The 20,455-nt window shown below is 36.6% G+C and overlaps 2 protein-coding genes across 2 annotated transcripts; both read right to left on the minus strand.

The window, feature by feature from the left end:
• Positions 1-1,470: 1,470 nt before the first annotated feature.
• On the minus strand, positions 1,471-5,202 carry LOC143597370 (potassium channel KAT3-like). Its single transcript, XM_077075886.1, has 5 exons — positions 5,015-5,202; positions 3,112-3,327; positions 2,891-3,032; positions 2,146-2,463; positions 1,471-2,061 (listed from the first exon to the last, which is right to left on the minus strand). Exons 1-5 carry the CDS (start codon positions 5,200-5,202, stop codon positions 1,660-1,662), a joined length of 1,266 nt encoding a protein of 421 aa, XP_076932001.1. The 3' UTR covers positions 1,471-1,659.
• Positions 5,203-6,864: 1,662 nt separating this feature from the next.
• Positions 6,865-19,828, minus strand: LOC143597374 (uncharacterized). The gene is made up of 34 exons (XM_077075889.1): positions 18,955-19,828; positions 18,422-18,566; positions 18,030-18,290; positions 17,779-17,946; positions 17,264-17,479; positions 16,945-17,039; positions 16,567-16,738; positions 15,972-16,384; positions 15,761-15,884; positions 15,574-15,669; positions 15,390-15,461; positions 14,330-14,467; positions 14,037-14,190; positions 13,609-13,964; positions 13,053-13,516; positions 12,644-12,964; positions 12,322-12,543; positions 12,130-12,220; positions 11,764-11,841; positions 11,370-11,660; positions 11,015-11,212; positions 10,445-10,927; positions 10,207-10,368; positions 9,808-10,125; positions 9,650-9,732; positions 9,452-9,556; positions 8,789-9,374; positions 8,601-8,702; positions 8,388-8,531; positions 8,144-8,315; positions 7,925-8,040; positions 7,767-7,852; positions 7,588-7,687; positions 6,865-7,489 (listed from the first exon to the last, which is right to left on the minus strand). Exons 1-34 carry the CDS (start codon positions 19,791-19,793, stop codon positions 7,424-7,426), a joined length of 7,437 nt encoding a protein of 2,478 aa, XP_076932004.1. The 5' UTR covers positions 19,794-19,828; the 3' UTR covers positions 6,865-7,423.
• Positions 19,829-20,455: the final 627 nt, after the last annotated feature.

Genomic DNA, 20,455 nt, shown 5'->3' on the forward strand with positions numbered 1-20,455 from the left:
ACTCAAAATATCTTGTCAAAATATAAACAAGTGATCATTGTCTCTTAAAGCATCATGATCTTCCACTTGAGACCCATCCTCCATGAGAATTGCAGTTCCGCTTTTCCCCAGTTTCTTCTCTGCGTATACACATCACCATCAGTTTAAAAGCTAACTAATATCATATACTATATGTAAATATGTCAGTTAGGAATTGTTATAATAATTTACCATAACTAGTAGACTATAGATATAATATACGGGTTGATTAGATTTCCTTTGTAATTATCCTTACCGTATAATGTATTCATATTTGATCAATAATACACGATACCTGACGAGACTTCCATTGTTATATTTGTTTTAAAACATATTATACCTGCTAACTCCAATAGCTCGGCCATCGATTCTGGCAGTTGGACTACTTTTCCGGTGTCTGTTCTTTCCTCATTTGGTTTATGTCCATGAATTATCACCCTCAATGGAAATGATCTTGAAGGCGTTGCTACTGCAAATCATAACACTAATTCGTTCTTAATAATGTACGTTTATACTTTCAACAAGCCAGTGGCATTAATTGTATTGTAGTCTTGTAGATCACAAACTTTATTACATTCTTGATCATTATTCCATGTGTCATGGTTTTCTGATTCGTCAAACGTTGCCACTTGCTGCGAGTTTTCAACATTAGCCGTTTGTAACATAACAGCAGATTCATATTAGTTTCTTGTATGTTTTACGGATGAAGAATAATAAACCTCAATATTCAAGTCACGAAGATGGTCGGTTAAGAACGTTATCTCGTCTTGCACCTCCTTATTCAAGTGCTTCAAGTACTGAAAAACCGGAAAACAACATGTTTAGTTGGATATTTGCAAGAATTTTACCAAAAAAAAATGTTAAGAAGCAAAAACCTGAATGAAATTGGACATGATTGTCTTTCCGTCACGGTTAAGTGGCTGCACCAGTTCCTTGAAGTGACTATGGCTTATTCGAACTACCTGAGAAAGTTTCTTGCTTCTTACCGTGAACGGTTGTGGAATGTTGAAGAATACACCGATTTCACCAAATATGTCCATCGGTCCTAGACTTGCCAAGAACTAAAGAAACAAAACAATACTTTAATAATGACGGCCTTTTTGACCAAAAAAGTTCAAAGCTTGACCGTCTATGGCATAATCCTTAACGAAATGATGAATAGTAGTACATAATATTCAAGTTTAAAATCACTAAAATATCTTCTTTAAGAAGATTTAACCATTTGAGTTTTCATGTTTTAAATCTTTTTCTAAACAGTTAATTAGACATAACTTTCTAGTGTCATTCACAAGCTGTTAGTCTATATGTTATACTACCGTCTGATAGATTTGTTAGTTTATCTCTACTTATTGCTTACTAAGATCTTATCTGTGTAAATAAGACAATTTTATACATATCCTGATGGTATATTAGTTCATATAACTTTCTACTTGCATAGCATTATTAAACATAATGCTCAATGTGCAAAATATCTAAGGGGGTGTAATATCATCTATATTATGCAACTTTGGACACCACAAATAATTAATTGGCATGAGACGGAACAAATGTAATCGATCGACATCACAGATTAACTAGGGGGAAATTCGTACATGTTCCATTCCGTTCCGATGTGTTAGGACCTCCTGCATCAGTACACCATTAGAATAGAATCAAGAACACACAGAACATGAATTCAAGAAAATAATATTCAAATATAGTTACCATGGATCCGGAAACTATAATATAGAAATCAGTCGGTATCTCATTTTGCAGTATAACTTCAACTTTAGGTGGAAAGTATTCAGCTTTCAAATCTGTAACAAGTTGGCTGCTTAGATCATCTGAAACCCCTTTAAAAAGATACGTTTTCTCCACGCAGGTTCTAAAAAGATGTTGAGCGATGCTCGATCTGATCGCCTTAAGTAAATCCTCAAGAACTTCTTCTTGTTGCAACTCAGCTGTCTTGAACTTAAGTTGCATATGTGCCAGCATTTGTTGTTTTAAACCTTCTGGTAATCTGTTCTTGCTTGCATACCTTAAGATCTCATTGATCGAATCCCTCTTTTTGTACGAAAAAATTCGAATTAAAAACGCGTGAATATTAATAGAAACCATAGATGATTAGTATGGAATTTAGTCATTTACCATCACAAAGGTTCTAACAGCGCTATGAACGATTAAGTTGGTCATGTTTCCGATGAGATAGGATGTGAGACCGATGTTGAAAATCATGTAGAAGATGCTAAACACTTTTTCTCCCGTGTTGACAGCGTGTAAGTCGCCATAGCCGACAGTTGTAAGGGTGACAATAGACCAATACAATGAGTATGTGTAGCCTAACCAAATGCTTCTATCTTCAAAATCTTGAATGATTGATCCAATCCATGTGTCCGCCGTGTGGTGGTGATTGGTGGCGATCCAGTAGTAAAAGCATCCAGCGGAGTGCACCGCGAATAGCGTAACCTATAGATTGAAAATGAAGAGTCATTTTAATTCATGCTCTAATGTTCATATACGCGGTCTGTTGTCCATGTAAGCGAACTTGTGCAAGTTCTAATAATGTTATTTTTAGAGTTCGCTGGTGTGGCAAGCGAACTCCACAAGTTCCTTTGGATGAAAAGTAACTCCATAGAGTTTTTACCAAATTTAACGTGTCACTTATTGTTTTACACCAAACTCTATACAGTTCGCTTGACATCCAAGCGAACTTGCTAAGTTCCTAGAAGTACACGAACTTCGAAAAACGTTAAGAGTACTTAGCTAACTCCAAAACCATTTACTAATCCGCAAGATAAGTAAAGCCAACACGTACACATATTAATTTAATGTAACGTGTCCAAAAATAGCTGAATCTAGTATCTTTCTCTAATCTCGAGAAAAGTGCGCTAACACGCCGTAGCCGCCACAATCGAAGAAGATTGAGGAACCCGAAGATCTGTCCGTTGTGGAGTTTTCCAGTGAAGAGGCGGTAGATGGATTGAAATGGCAACGTGGAGGCGATATCCATCGGGAACATCATGTGTGTGACATACCTAACATTTAAACATCATTTAGATTTATGGTTTCTATGAGACATACAATTAATCAATGTGTGGAGTTATATATTATTACCGTGTGGCGATCTTTTTGTGGTCGTCGACTAGGAGATATGTTGTCTTGTCTAAGTATGCGACGAAGAACGTTAAGATGATATCGATGGTGAAGAACAAGTCGACTACAAGATCAATGTACATGAGAAGGCCTGCTGCGCCTTTTTTGAAAGCTAGCTCGAAAGGCGATGACCATGGCGAGTATGTTACTAATAAGACTAGAAAAGCTTGCCACCACCTACATGCAACAGTTTTAGACTAAGTTTGAACTCTTAACTTGGTGTGGTTTCTTATTTTGCTCGAATCAGATTGGTAGGTGATTTGGTTATTTGACGTGTAATATTTATATCATATATGGACTGTTTTGGTATATATTATTTCTCATTTTTTTAGCATTTGAGATCCTTAAATTTCTTATTTTTTTTCAAATATGCCTAAATTATAAAGCCAAATGTTACTAACGGTTTAGTTTGGTTTTTATAGTCAACGATTTGATTTTTGTTTACAATTGAAAACCACCACTATAAACACCCTAAATTATATGACAAAAAAAAATAGACATATAAAGGCTCAATATAGCAAATTAACAATTTGATCGAGCTTTATAGCCCGAAATTCCACGTGTTATACGATTACAGTATTACTTTTGTTTTGAACGACTTTTTTGTATTTAGACTATCGTATAATTTAAATTTGAAGAGCACCGGGCCCACGCTGACTTCAAAGTTTGGCTTGAGCGTTCCTTTGGACCATAATGCCGAATGCCACTTGACAGCCGTTGTGCCACAACAAGAGCAGAATTTTCTGGCGTAACACGCGGTGGGACAAAAACCCGGGTGGGCTCTGGGTTCGAACTGATAACCTTTGCACAAAGCATAACTCAAATCGTTCATTGCCAATATCCCTAAAAGTAACAGAAGTGGAATTCGAACTTGGGTCTCCATTGGAGAATTCAAGCCTCCTACCACTAAGCCACAAGTGAGTGATTGATGATAGACTTATTATTATTATTATTATTATTATTATTATTATTATTATTATTATTATTATTATTCTTTCTTTTCACCAAGCATATTTAATCTCGGATAATCGGATACTCTGATGTAGAGGTGTAAAAAAAACTGGTTCCCAAACCAACCCAAACCGCCAGTTTCAAGACCGGTTCTTCTTAAAATCTACCAAACCGGTTTTAACCGAACCTAACTGACGTGACCAGGCCGGTCTATCTTGCTTCTAAACAGGTTTATAAACCGAACCGGTTTGAGTCAGGCCGGTTTTGACCAGCCGTTGACTAAATCGGTTCAATTTGGGTTTAAAACTGATTTTGTACACCTCTACGCGGATGTAATTCGGCTCACCAAACTTTTACTATGTAAAAACCAATCACCAGGCCCATTTACTCTGGGCCAATAACAGACAAAGGTGACTACTTTGGTCCATCTAAAAGCAATTGGGCTCATCAAAAGTAACATGGCTCACCCAAAACCAGTTTAATAGGACCCACAACTCCACAAGAGTCCGAGACCTCCACAGGTTAAAACATTTTACGATTCAAATAGAAGCATAGGAAGAGGCTCACAAGTCGCAATATCATTTGTAAATTGAATAGAACTAAAAGATTCGATTATCCTTTTTTAACCATAAAAAATATGTTCATCCAAAAACTCAATGGGACGCTCAATATCTTACTAACAAAACGAGATCAGTTAAATCACAACTTGTGCTTGTCAGAGGGTCTTCAAGAGGCCACTATACCACCCCTTGAAGGTTATGGATCACAAGTTTTTGTAGCCGCTAATACAACGAATCTTTTTGGCCCACCTTAAATCAGATCTCATTTATGCATTCCTTTTTATTTATTTTTTTATTTAATAAAATTGCCTTTTCCATTAATGAAAAATCTTACACAAATTTTGAAAACGTACCGATATCTACGGTCATAAGGTGCAATGACATATTTGTTTAGATGCGGAGAATCTTCACCAACGAGTGTTCCAAATGCCGGCAAAAGGCTACTCGAGACAGAAGCCAAGTTCTTCAACACATCCCTGCTTGAATGACGCCTATACAACAACGGCATCGGTGATCGAGTCTCCGATAACATCTCTCCCATCTCTGGTTAGTAGTTGGAACTTGTAGTTTTGTTTAAGTTTGTTATGATATATATAGTTGTTTTAACTATATTTATAAAATGTATTTGAAAGATGCACCACGTTAGGAAAGATAATATAGTTAACATTGGAAGATTTGACTTTCTGTTTTTGGAAATACAAGATTTAAACTGTTGCTTACTTCATGGGGGATAATTTTAATGATTTTTATGACCTTCCACAAATATTAATGTATTTCCAGTTTGACCAATCTTTTCCATACATGAATGATCAATTAAATTCATTGTTCTTTTTTCTAAGTCATTTTAATCCTGTAACCGAATTGAATCATCGATTTATGCTCCGTGTCGGTTTTTTATTCATGATGTGTTAACAAAACTGTTGAATCCAAACACGAACACATTTAACCAAATTAAATGTACTCGGTTCAATAACATGGATCACACCACACATTTAATATGATTATGATTAATTGATTAAATATAAGAAATTCAACTAAATGAATGATCCGACACGTCTAATAGAATTATTGACACGACTTGTTGACACAAGGTTAGGAAATTATAAGCCACGCTTAACTTAACGTCATAATAATAAAACTTACAAAAGTTGCAAACTATGTTTTATTATAATACACATAATTATTTGCAAAACTTAAAAATTGTAGTCTTAAACGTGACATGTCGACTTATAACCAATTTAACTGGACAGCTTACATGTTTTATACGTGTCTTAAACAGGTTAATCAGGTTGACACATAAAGTCGAGTCAGATTTGTGAAAAAAGGAAGCCATTGCAGGGCATAAGGGGGCACAATTTGGTCTTTTATGCACGGTCCACCACAACAGGAATAATATGATATATTTCGTCTTCTAGCTTCTTCATTTAATTTTAGTTTGTTGGGATTGGTTTATTGTGTTTGTTTGTTTGTTAATGTAGTTTGACGGTTTCTAATTTTTAGTCGGCATGTCTTGACCCAACCTATTTTAGCTTAACGAGTTTCCTTTCTTCATAAAAGTTTCTAATTCCATCACCAAATCAGAGTCGAATTAGCAAGCTTGTGTTACAAAGTCGAGGCTGCTACTAGGCATTTGGGAACTTTGTTTTAAATGCGATATGAAATAATATTTTTTTAAGAATACTTATTGTACTCATATTAATTTAGAGGAGCTTGCTTTCATCGAGACGTTCGGCTCTAAAACCACATTTTTACGTGTATAGTTCGGCATAACATTCTAGAATAGCATAACAAATAGCTAAGAGAAGGTTAGTACTTAGATATGTTGATTATTTTGTTTTTTTATTAAATACTACATACTTTATAAGCATAAAAACCAAACTTGCATACGAGCCTAAAAAATTCATTCTACATAAGTATTTTAGGGGAAGGTTAATTAATAATTGCATCAGTATTTGTTTTTTTGCTGGTAACTTTTTATAGGTGTCACATTTAATTACTTAAAAAGTGTCACTCGGTAATTTGGCCGTGCATAGCATGATGCTCTAAAAACGATAATAAGATACACTTTCGCCTTTTGCAATTGAATAATTTCCAATAGATGAAACTTAAAAAAGATTATCATAAGATTACTACATATTTTACAAACAAGTTGTTTCTTTCTTCAGCAGTTAACATATCAATAATGTCTTAATTGTCAACCCTTATCAGCGTTGACACTGAATTTCTAGGTGTTGAACAATTTTCTTTAATTAAAATTTATTTCTCAATTATTGTAGATTTTTTAATACATGTGTACTACGCATGGTCGCGTCGATTATATTGTTCCCAAAAGTCTATTTACTTTTCATGGAAAATCAATAATCACGTAATAAAAAGCACAAGCATCATAAAGTCTAGTTTCTAGAGACATGTTTGACCTCAAGAAAGTCATCTAAAAAATTCAATTTAAAACCAGCCACAGATAGTTTCTGTAAATGAATGTTTACCAAAGCAAAACAACTTTTATTTTTTCAAAATGTAGTAAATTTTGACACCAAAAAGTCAAAATATTATCTACCCTTCACCTACAGATCAAAATGAAGGCAAAACTTACATCATGGTGTTGAAAATTCACAAACAGTCCGAATGATATATACACCTCTTCTAGCTTCTCTTCTGCACAAACACAAACCTTTTTTTCCCTTGATTGCCAAATGCTATAAAATGTGCATTGGACTTTACAAACCTAATAAAACCGGCTTTCGGGGTTGGTGGGCCACACTTCACATGTACTGAGCCAACCATTGTTTGCACATATCAAGCACTGGAAGTGCATTTGCATGTAACGCCTGCAACATTCATCCGTGTTATTAGCTTAGTTTAACATGCATATTTTCATACAAATTTATAGAATTTGTTACCAAACATTAACATGAAAAATGCATACCTGATGTGCAACATACTGAACATCAGCCACGCTTCCACTTCTAGAAGCAATCTGGAAAGCACTTTTAAGGCGACCACACACCACACAAGCCAAAACCTTCCTGAATTCCAATAATGTATTAGATTCTTAGAACAAGATTTATTTTCAGGTAAATGGTATTTAGTGTATGAAAATTTAACCTGTGGCTGCTAGTTAGCATGTCAATAAGACGATCAGGGCGTTCCTTATGTTTGTTGGCGTATACATTAATAGCCGCTCCCAAAACCTGCATCCAAACATCAATTTATGCTATCTTAATCATGTGAGCTATTATAGGAGCAGACTCATGATTAATTACCTGGTCCCAATCTTCATCTTCAATTGTGCCCTTAATATTTCTAAAAAACTCAGTTAACTGACCACCTCTCTTTCTATCAGCAAGTGATGCCGCCACACCAGCATATATATCAACAGCTGGATTTGCACATTCATTCAGAGAATAAGAATATTGTAACTAATTTATTTAAAATACTAGTGAGACTGAATTGAATGGTATGACTCGTGATGCAGTTGTTACCAGAAAGATTGAACTCATAAATCACTTGGAAAGCTAGATCAAAGTTCTTCTCAACAAGAGTTTCTGCTACCACGCATCTCCTCTTAAAAGTTTCTGGATCATTTGGATTTCCGAAAAGAGAGTATTTCCATTGGGGTCCATCTGTAACATTAAAGGATTTTATAACATCCACCTGCCATCAAGAACATGTTAGCATGTATCAAAATGCATACGTGGCAAGACACAAAATCGTACAACAAACTACCTGCATGGCAACTCGGGCAGAAAACTTCACTAATCCTTCTTCTGTAAGTTTTTGTGATGCGCTTTTTCCACGAATACCCTTGGTGACAACTTTAGTTGAGCCACCAGTTTTAGATCTTGCTGTCAATGCTTCATCAAAATGCATCTTCACACGCAAAAGTAAGGTAATTAAGCACACAGGATGTAATTATTGATTCAAAAAAGTGTCCGTTACCTTTGCATTTTCCAAGTGTTTTATAGCTTCATCCAGGGCAGATGAATTCACAAATAACTGGATACAACAAAGTCCAGCAGCCACATGATCCTGACCTATCACCTGAATCATTAATATACAATTAAAGATATGATTAGTAGGGAATTATATGTTTTGACAGATTGAACTCAACAGAACATAGGAATTACTTGGAATCTGTAAAGGTAGTTGAAATGCTTATAAGTTTCACAGAACACACAAATGCGGTTAAGTGCAGCTGATGTGTACTGCCTCACCGCCACATCAACTGTTTCTGTGGATGACATTCTAGAAGCCATTACTTCCTCTAAAACAGACATGGCTCCATAACCAATGCACAGATCGCACAAATCATCAATTGTTCCATAATCAGTTACAAGTGGATCTGGTTTCTGTGGGGTCGATGATGACATGGCAGGTTGCAGTTGTTGAGGTGGCGAAGGAACGTCGTTTTCAGGAAAAAACAGCATGCAGGCATCCTTGTAATGGCCATGCTTAAACATAAAATCAAGCAAGTCCTTGCGTGTAAATTCTTGCAAATAGTTGACACATTCAAGGTATCTAATGGAATCCAGGTTGCTGCGTGGAACGTCTTCAAATTCTGAAATATTAACAGAATTACCATCTGAAGCTTGTAATCTTCTGGATCTCTCAGATCGTGGAAATGTAGATGGCATGTATAAAACATTAAGATATGAATCGGCAGAAAGAGAATCATCCAAAATTGCAGGTGCACTTTTAGCCAAATGCTCGTACCTTCAGCATAAATTGAAGTTAGTAATATAATCTTAATAATATGATCTTAATAGCATTAAGTTGGTAGCCTTAATTACATGGAACGGACAGATGACACGTCTGCTGGCGGACCTCCTTCAATTGTATTAATAATATCTTGAATAACTGGTGCAGGGTCATCTTTATACAATTGAAGTGCTTGCCTGTGAACAATAATAAGCAATTTATAATCAAAGAACTTGATACAGAAAGGTTTTACAAGTATAGATCTGCGAAAGAATCTGAGGTTAACATACTTGAATTTGACACGAGCTTGAGCATAGTGTTCCATTCGAATTAAAGCAAGTCCCCACGCATTCCATACAGCAAATGCATCAATCTTACAAAGAATTATTACATTAGATAACAGAAAAACTGAAATTAAAATTGGAATATGGGTATATATCATACATACCTTACACTTTTTACAAGTATACACAGCCATGCTATATCGTTCTTCAAGAATTAATCGATCACGCAATCGTGCAGATGATTCTTTGTCAGCAATATCATCAAGAGAAGCAGCAATTCCATATCCCAAAAGACTTTGCAACAGCTCAGCTCGCCTGAGCCACATGTCAGCTTGTGAAAGGACTTCAGACAGCTCATCAGTTGACTGACTACCAACACTAGAGCTGCCTGCGTCAGAGGATGCGTCTTCAATGTCTTTATTTCTGTCAGTATAACCAGAAACCTCAAGCTTTCTAACTTGAGATTTAGCATATAGAAGCCCCTGTATACACCAAACAAGCTTGCTATTAGTTCATATATAGCTATGTATAATCATTTAATCATTAAAAGAAACCATGGATACCTGAACAAATGTCTCAGTAGCATGATAAGCTCGACCAATAGTTTCCATTGATGCGTTTTCAGGCAAATGTTGATGACTTAACACATTTCTCATTTGATTAACACATAAATCCAAAGCACCTTTTGCTGATGAACTCTCATCTGAGCATAGAGAAAGCAGTTCCTGTATAATGTACAAAATTCCATTAGTGAACACGTTACATGTTAATAAGTTATTTTATATATTAAATTATGTGTACCTTGAAGAGAATGATATCGGGTGCACTTTCATAGTGATGAGAAGACCGAACAGCTTCGTCTTTATTTATATCACCAGTGAGCATCCACTGATCAGCAATAGAAACTGAAGGAAGACGATCTTGACCATCCATTGTGTATGATGAAACGCGATCTTCTTGAATCCCAGCCATTGCTTCCCAGGTAGCTCTATCCGTTTGTGCAAGTCCCAACCCTTTTCTTTTCCTCTGAACTTCTTTAGGAGTGGTTTTCTCTGCACTATTTCTTGGGTTCCAAGAGAAAGCCCTGCGAGCCTCCTTTTGGAAGTTACTTAAACTATTAGAAAAAGACGAGCGTGTAGGGGTTCCTGATTTTTGCTTTGTTTTGGGGCCTGAAACTTGTATCCGTGACTCACGTCGAGGTGGGCTTATGGTAACTGAAATTGCTTTAGCAGCATATGTGAGGATTTTATTGTTGTCTCTTAGTGATGGGAATTCTTTAAGTATCTGAAAACAAATTAATTAACACCAAATGTTATGTAACATTGGTATGTGATTATTATATATAAAGGGAGATCTTGTTGTTTAAGGTACCATAGAAGCAGATTGCAGTTGTTTACGCATCAGCAAAACTTCAACAATCAGTTGAGGATGCTCATGCAATGAAGAGCATCTGTGTTGCCATGATAAAGGCAGGACCGCCAACACACGAAGACCTAGGGCCCACAAATTAAGGCGGGAAAGCCCAGGTTCGGTTAAGTTGTTGTCTTTTCTTTTCAAGAAAAAATGAACCTTCACACAGAAACAAACATATACTTAATAACGGAAAAACAAAGAAGGTATAAACCCAACCCGAGTTGTTTGTCCAGCTTTAAAACTGCTGTTTTGACCTGACCCAGTTGTGATTCATTACCCAATCCAACCCACCCATTTTGCACCGTCTACTTACAAGCAATTGTTTGGATCGAAGGTTGGGCAATTGCTGCATTGCTCCCATCGCAACTGGGAGAGCATCTTTTGAATCACTCAGAGAAGACAGAAACCGTGAAGCTTCAGCAGGCCCACCACCAGTTATTGGGTCCGCTGTCAGAAGTTTTACAAGTTGACGACCCTGAAGTTCTCTACGAAGTTCTATTGATAACCCTGCACTTTCAGCAACTTCTAAAGCAGCAGAAACAGCTCCCTTTTCAGCTAACCTAAGGGCTAGACCCTCGGGATCTTCCTTACACTCAGCCTCAACCTAATGTATCAATAAAAGTGGATCACAAATGGTAGTTAGCAATTAACAAGAATAATTATTAACAGTTTTAACATATCGTAGATTTTTTTATTAAGTATTTAACCTCTTGCCAGCTATTGTAACGCTCATCTGCAGATAGTATATGACTGTATCGCATTAAAGCTTGTCTCCTTTGAACAACCTGTACAAAGTACACATAACACGCATGTGTGAGACTTTTTGTCCATTTTATTAAAATCTTTTATAAAGTAACTAACACTTTTTTCAATAAAAATCTAAATCTTTGAATAAAGTGGTTTAGGAGGATGTTAGATGTATGCATTAAAATAAACTTTGGGTGACTTTCAATTCATTCCCCTTTTAGCTATATTTTTATTTGACCCATTGGAGATAAAACACAACCCCTGTAAACCTATTATTCATAATTGCCATCTTTACAACTTATATAGCATGAGTTGGTAATAAAAACCTCATTTTTAAAAGGATCATTTTCCAGCAAGTGACAGTGGCACATGGTGAGAACATCCAAAGCAGCATCTAACTCCCATCTATGCAAATATCTGCAATGCAAGAAAACATTTACGAATCAGAAACTTTCTCTAGTTCTAATACCAATTACTTTTCAAGCATAAGAATTAAAAAACAATTCCAGTATACATACTTGAGGGCAAGTTTTGCTGCAAGTTGTTTATCTTTCAACCTTAAGCAATACTGCCAGCTATAACTTGGTATCCTAAAAGTCGAATGACCAGATCGATTATAAACAGCATGATCTTCCTCTTCACGTTCAATTAATAATTTGAGTAAATGATCCGAAGCACCATCGCGTAAGCATCGATCAGAAAGAGCAAGAGCATCCATTAACTTTCCTTCTTCTATCAATCTAAAATTATCATAAATGATATGGAGTGAGCAACACCAAGAAGTTTAGACAATACTACAGTATTAATATAAAAACATACACCAAAAAAAAACATGTGTACCTTTCAACAGCCTTTTCATATGGCTTTTCGTTTTCCCATCCAAAAGAAAGGAAGACTGTTGTATCAGTTTCAACACTTTCTGACTTGGGAGAATCTTTCCAGATCCCACTTTCATTTGTGGTTTCGGGAAGAACAGATATGGTGGGGCCTGCTGCCAGATCATCATGTTCTAAATCAGAATCACTATCGTGCTCACGAAAACGCTTTACAGAAGTTTTTGCTTCACTTCCATCATTAAACGTGTGTTCAGCAGTTACAGCAACCTCTGAAACTCGATGAAGATTAGTTTGCATTTGTATCCATCGATTCAAGGTTGGAAATCTGCTCGTTAAGACAGAAGGTTAAATGTCATTACATAAAAAACACTAACAAACTAAATTAATTCAGTATAAATGAATAAACATGTAACCTCTCTGATTGATCCAGTGCAAACTCAAAGAATAATCTGTCAGCGTCGCGTTTCATCACTGAGCCCTCATTTAAAGTGTTTGATATGGTTGAGTCACCCCCACCGTATAATATACAACTCCCGAAAACACATGCTAACACAGCTCTAACAGGGGAGAGTTTCACGAGATGCTTTACCACGTCTAACTGTAGAGGGTACAGGGGAACTCCAGGTGTGGCAGAGGATGGACAATAAGAACTCGGTTTGGCTTCTTTTGAAGTAGGTGAAAGAACTTTACATTCTGAATTACTTTTAGGGCATGTGGGAATTACTGCAATGTCTGCCCAGCCATGACCAGACCTAGGTGGATATATTGGGGGCACACATGCAGAAATCACTTCATGTACAAAATCAGCAGACATAATTTCTGCCACCTTTGCGGCTGCATCAGTGCTACCCCGGTCAAACACTAAACGAGTCAACAGCTGTAAACAAACATTAAAAAAAGGAAACATAAATTGGAAAAATCATTAAGAGAATTAGAAAGAGACGGAAAGACAGGGAAATGTAACAATACATCTTTAGGCCATTCATAGATGAGAGAGAAATAATTGAAGTCATGAGTAGTATCTGTGCCATCAACAATGTCACCAATTGCTGCGATATGGAGGATAAATTGGGAAAGATATGTTGTAGCTTTAGAAGTCAACGGGCCATATATTCTTTTTTCAGCATCTTTAACATCATATGATGTTGAAGCAACTGACTTTTCACCACCTGATGATGGTTGACTCACGGGTCTCAATCCAAGCCCTAGAACACCATTTTTGTCATGATTCAAACCATCTTTATCATGATACAAACTCTCTGCCCTCCTGGATTCTCTATCATTTTCTTCGTCAGCAATAGCTCTCGCAAGATTATGAAGCTTACCTAAAAATGATCAAAGAATCAAACTATGTAACTCCTATTAATAAGTTACACTGCTTGGAACAAAGAGGTTACCACTAAGAAACTGTCGTTTTCCCATGTGAGCATCTTCAATCATTTGATGTAACATAGCAAGAGCACGCTCCCTATGTCCTTGCCTTTGGAAATCTTTTGATGAAGTATTTATTAGGTCTCCTGTTAAAAGAGCCTGAAGTACCGGAAACTTCTCCTAAAAATGTAATCATATCATGTAAATAAGGTATTCCTTATACTAAAAGGTCTGTATATAAATCATGTTGCTTAACATTAAACTATAAAACAGTATAATAAACATCTTGTGATTAAGAAAACATATAGAGAATACCGACCTGTTCCAACAATTCTTGAAGACGTTTAAGAAGACGTTTGGCAACTGAAATAATTGAAATTTCATAAATTTGATCCCAATAAGTAGCACCCATCTTAGGAGCACGACCAGGATAGATCTCTGCCAGCATAACTTGAGCCTGTACCATCACATTTATTAATTCAATGTATCATTGCAAAACCTATGCATTGATGCCATTGATTACGACAAGCATCATATGATTCTAATAAGCATTTAAAAGAAAGCAGAAGTAATAAATGTGTTTTAAGAGTAGTAGGTTGGATCAGAGGCGGATCCAGAAATTTTCGCTACGGGGGGGCACAAATGGATCTAGTAAAAAAAATGAGGCTGGTCAAAGAGAACAGGGTCGGCCAGCCATTCTAAAAACCCATAGCAGAATGAGTTTCCGGGGCACATAAGCTAGTAACTTAATTTTTTTGCATATCACCCTTTAAAAGTTAAAATACACATTTCATATTATATGTAAAGTAAGTTAGATAATCTAACAAATAAAATTATATCCAAAGCTACTTTCTTATTAAACACTCATCAAATTCCCTAATGATAATTTCCATGCTATCTAGTCTAGGAATAAGATTTGCAGTTTCAGTCAGTGTGGTAATACTAAATTAACTAGAGTTTACTTGTTTTTTCTTTGACCAAGTCAATGTATTTTTAATCTAGACAACATATTGGGCTGTGAATTAGAAAAGGCCCAATATATCATAAATCAATTAGGTCATCTTCTTCGAACACTTTTTTAAACGATATCAGTGACTGAGCACACCACCGGAATACCCCTGCATAATTTCAATCTTTTTTTAGTCTCTAGTTCTATGTCTACAGAGAGTAATTTGAGAGGGTTGATTTTGTCCTTGGACGGTGGGCACTCACTAACCATTGACCCGTTATATACTAACGCATACCTAGAAACACGGCACTCCGGCAGGCAGACGGTGGGCACCGGCCCACCCTACACATGCCTTAGATCTGCCCCTGCGGTTGGATTATAATGCCTACAACTATTCTTTTGTAGAACGGAAGAAGTAATTTTCACTTGCCTGATCTAGAAGCTTCTGGGACAAAGTTGAAGATCTTGAAGATGCTACAGCTACATCGATACATAAAAGAGTCTGGCAAGAAACATAAAAATGTAAGCTCTCACATGGCATTTAACAAAATGTATCCACTTTAAAACAAAGAAACAGAAAATGAGATAGAGATGACAGAAGGAAAATATCATACCGCACTTAGAGGACCTAACTGAGCACGAAGAGTAGAAAAATCTAATTCTTGGACCACAGAAGTTCCATCTGCAGCCCGAGAAACAGCATCCGCAGCCTAGCAAATCACAAATATATAGCCTTTTTGCATAAACTTAAAAACTTAAAAACAGTGGCGACTAATATCCACTAAGAGGTTAGGTACATACAGATGCTTTCTTAAAGGCTCCATCCACCCATTCGGCAAGTTCAAGAGTTGCTTTATCTTCTGGAGGTAGGGAAAAACGGTTAACGGCCTCTTCGCCAATGTCATACTTTGCCCTCTGCATGCAACTGAATAATAATAAAGCAATAAACTATGGTCAAGCTTGTATATAAAATGGTATAAACAATCTCTCAATTATCTATACACAAACTCACAGATTCAGCAGCTTGGATGGGGCGGCACGTAACACGGTTGATGCCTCTTCCCACTTCCACTGGCGGTCGGACAATGGAAGAAGACTTTGTAAGATAGATAACCGCCATTCCCAATCTTCAATGAAAGACTTTGCCTTTGAAATTCTCCATTCTAGAGCTTGTTTTCCATCAGTAGGGACATTTCCATCATTTGCAATCTCCTGATCAGTAACAGATGATGGCAAATTTTGCCTCAATATATTAAGAAGCCGCCCTGTGAATGATATGACCATATTATTGCTGTCTTCATTAGTACAGGGACCACCATTTTCCTCACTAGTGTCAGGATGTGTGGTAGGTAGTGGAAATGATGATACGTTTCTAGAGAGATCGTCCATATGCAGAAGTGAGATGATTATGTTCACCATCATTATCTGCAGCATTGAAAAGGGTTATAATTAGCCTGGGTTGTGAAAATTAGAGATGGCAGATGGGTGGGCTGGGTCACAGGTCAGCTTGGGTTAAAACATATTCAGTATGTAGAATATAGTCAAGGTGAATTGGCCTGCAATATTGCCGTTTTTCAATTAAACGGAAAAGGGGACAAATAAATAACCTTGCGTGGAATATTGTTGATAGCCTCCAAGTGAATCTTGAGGTCTTTCAAGTAACAAAGTGCCATTTGGTAGCTTTTCACTTCATTATTCTTGCTATTACGCATAGATCCAAGAGCAAGAACAGCAGACTCCATCGCATAACGCATGTGCATTAGTTCAACATCTTTCACCCTATGAATGAAAAGCAAAACCATAAAGCAAACAAAGATATCATAGGCTTCGAATGTAGAGATTGAGCATACACTATCACTATGATTCAACTACCATATACACAAATAGTTAACTGAAATAACAAGTACATTGTATGAGAATGATACTCCCTAAAATGTTGAGGCAGACACTCAGTTTACTAAACCATATAAGAAATTGGGCGCTACCTCTTCCAGGCTGCTAAATTAGATGTTATTGGTTGCATGCTAAATAACTCGATAGCATCTTGAAATCTTATGTCTGGAACTACATCAAACAAAACCTGTACAAAAAAGATAAGTAAACTAACACCTCATCAAACAATTACAATAAGAGTTTTAAATTATTGGACCAGATATATCCGAAAGCTCACAAGTAATTTTGACCTAATGTGAAAGCGAAATGAATAACTCGTTGCATATTGATGTACATATATAATTTCATGAAGAAAAATGTAAAATTCAGGGAAAAAAAGTGCTATGAAAACAATAAAGTTTACAAACTCACTCGAAGGGGACTATGGATCGATAATCTTTCTAAAACTAGGTTTTCAACAAACGGGTCCAACTGCAAATCTTGGTTTTCAAGCTCCGTATGCCCTTTTCCAGACAAGAGTAATGATGATTTCAGACTCCATGATTGTCCAGAATTGACACATGCAACAAAAGAAGCCAGATCAAGCTGGTAACATAGAAAGTCACAAAGATGTTCAACAGAGGACACCTGTCAAACTTAACAAGTTATACTCGATACCAACTATTCCATATCAAAGCAAGAATATATCTATATACATATATATAAATATAGGGTTTGGATCAAATACAAAAGAAATTAGCGTGCTAAATTTGAGAATCAAGTAGAGTAATCATATATACAAGTAGATTAATTACATAATTACTCTACTTGTATATAAAATTACTCTACTTGATTTTCACGTTTAGCACGTTAACTTCATTTGTACGTTAACTTTCCCCTATAAATATATATGTTTGTGTGATTAAATTTGGAAATGAAAACAATACCTCATCTGATTTATTACCATAGAGAGAAGATTCTTCGAGCCTGAGAATTTGCGACTTGCTAGTCCACAAAAGTTGCATCAACTTCCTTCTCACATCTGTTTTACCAGGCAAAAGATCCCAGCCCATAACAGCCACAAGAGGTTGAAGTTGTGGGTACAATGAAAGAATCTATATAAAAATACAATGCCATAAAACCAGATTAGAATGATTTGGTCTTAACACAAACTATGAGTTTGAAGAATTTTGCATACATTGCTAGCTTCTTGAAGTTGTTCCCTCTTTACAGCAGAAAGAGCAACATCCATTACACATTGAAGTACATGCAGTCCTGAGATACGAGCATAATGATACATGTCTCTCATGCATGCAGAGACTGCCAACTTCAATGATGATGTTTGGTCACCAGGTGTCATTTGTTGAATTAAAAGCCGTGCAAGAGGAGGTGGAATCTGATTGCCATTTGAAACTTTATGTGACTCTATCTCATCAGAGAGCAATTCCTCCTGAATGGACTGCAAAAGGCACATGATGTAATTACACATCATTTATGTGCATGGCATGTATGCAAACAAATGTATTGTAGAAATGCGTGTGATTATTAAAGCAAGCCTGTAACACATAGATGTAGAAACCAGCCTCATACCTGTATCATGTGAACAAGACTAGAGGATTTTGATGAAAGTGCTTTCTCATATACTGACAAGAGTTTACTTCGAGTAGCAAGCCAAGTGTCATCATAGGCTACCATTCCTGAGAAAACCCTCTTAAGGAGATCTTGCAAAACCATGCTATTTCAACATCACAAGACAATAACAAATAAATAACCAACAAAAAAGTAAGTTGATAAAGACTACTACTTATTTAAGTTATCATTGCTGTGAAATGGAAGAAAAAGAACTGAGCCAAGATATATCAGCATACTAAGAGCTATGAACTAACTGAGGTGCTATCCAAGTTTGAGTTAACTAAGGCTTTATATATAAATGGTGAGTCGATATAACTTATAGCTCAGTGAGATACAATATTTGACCATGTTTAGCATTTTTGCAGTGTCATAACTAAGAAGAGTATGAAAACATCTAGCAAGGTGCATAAATCCAAATTGTATTGACGTACATAAAAACTGTAAATCTGGAGGTCAATCTTAAAATAAACTGCCACATGGCTCATGCATACCGGTAATCAGCTTCATCCACCCCGTAGTCGAAACGAAGAAACTGAATATGAGACAGTGCTCCATTAACGTCACCCTCCTTCAAGCACTCCTTCACGGCCTCCAAATGCACCATCTGAACACATCTTTGTATCAATTTAAAAACCTTAAAATCCTCATCTCTACCCTCTTCTCGAACAGCAGGAGACCCAACCAAACCCGAATCATCACCACCACCATCATCATCCCCTTGAACCCATCCAACCTGTTTTTCTATATTCTCACACAACGCCTCAAAAATAACATCATTTCCCAAAATCACTCCTCTTAAACACATCAATTCCCCTTCTTCGATATCCACACCACCACCAGAACTCCCCTCTCCCTCACTCTCTCTCGTTTCCGATTCAATTAAATCCGGCCTTAACCTCTCGAAACCTACTTCCAAAATCTTATCCAACACTCTTAAACACTCTTCAGCAGCATTAACACCTAACTCACTATCCCCCTTACTTTCCAAAACCCTAGACACAACAATCTGAACATACAACACAAATTCGGCACGCAAACGCAACACGGCAGAATCAAAGCTCCAGACTCTGGATGTACAGTCACTAAACTGAAGTAATTCTAGAGTAGACATATAAGTTAACAAAGCCGGAGAACAACTAGTACCAAACAGGATAGTATCGTAACGGCCGCCATTAGAAACAACCGTTTGAAGAATTGAGCGAGCTAGGTCAGGGTTTCGAGATCGTAGAGCGATGATTGAAGCTCTGAACGGTTCGATTTGACCTAGAAACAGATGATTAGCTGCGAGACGAGATAGCAGGTCGGATTCCATACCTGCGTCTGAATCCATGGAGCTATGGATTCATCTACAAGTTCTTAACTGGATTGATTGATGGTGTATATAATTGTATATTTTAAGGATGAGCGATACAGTTGAAGAAAGAAGAAGAATATTGAATTGGGGTTATATAGTTAGCGATACTAGTAGTTACTGCATCAAATACGGATAATTTTTTATTAGTAAAATATGTAACCTAATAATAATATTACTCATGAAAACCTGCAATGTAATAAGTAATAACAACCTTTGCTTTGTTTTATATGTTAATTGGCAAATTAGGAAAAACGAGTAAGTATTAAGGCACTGTTTGTTTCTGCCTCTTTTCTCTGAATAGAGGAAAACGTCCGATTCGGTCAGACGTAATCAGACGTGGGGTTGTTTGTTTTTTTTCTAGCATTAAGAGGTTCAGCGTCTTAATAGCATCTGAACCAGTAAGAGCTTTTAGTGGGTCTGAAAACCTCTTAACCCAAAATAACATACGTTTGTCTCCGGCCTCCATTAACTTCTAACCCGGAGACTAGGCTCCATCTCCGACGACTAGAGTTTCGTCTCTAGCCTCCACCTCTTAATGATTCAGATTTCAAACATTTGAACCACCTCTTAACATTCAGATGTGGTATTCAGATTCAGACTTAAATCTCTAAAAAAACAAACGGGGCCTAAGTTTTTGT

Source organism: Bidens hawaiensis, unplaced genomic scaffold, assembly GCF_021521415.1.
Source record: "Bidens hawaiensis isolate Kalapana, Puna unplaced genomic scaffold, B.hawaiensis_p1.1 tig00048170_1, whole genome shotgun sequence".
Lineage (NCBI taxonomy): Eukaryota > Viridiplantae > Streptophyta > Magnoliopsida > Asterales > Asteraceae > Bidens > Bidens hawaiensis.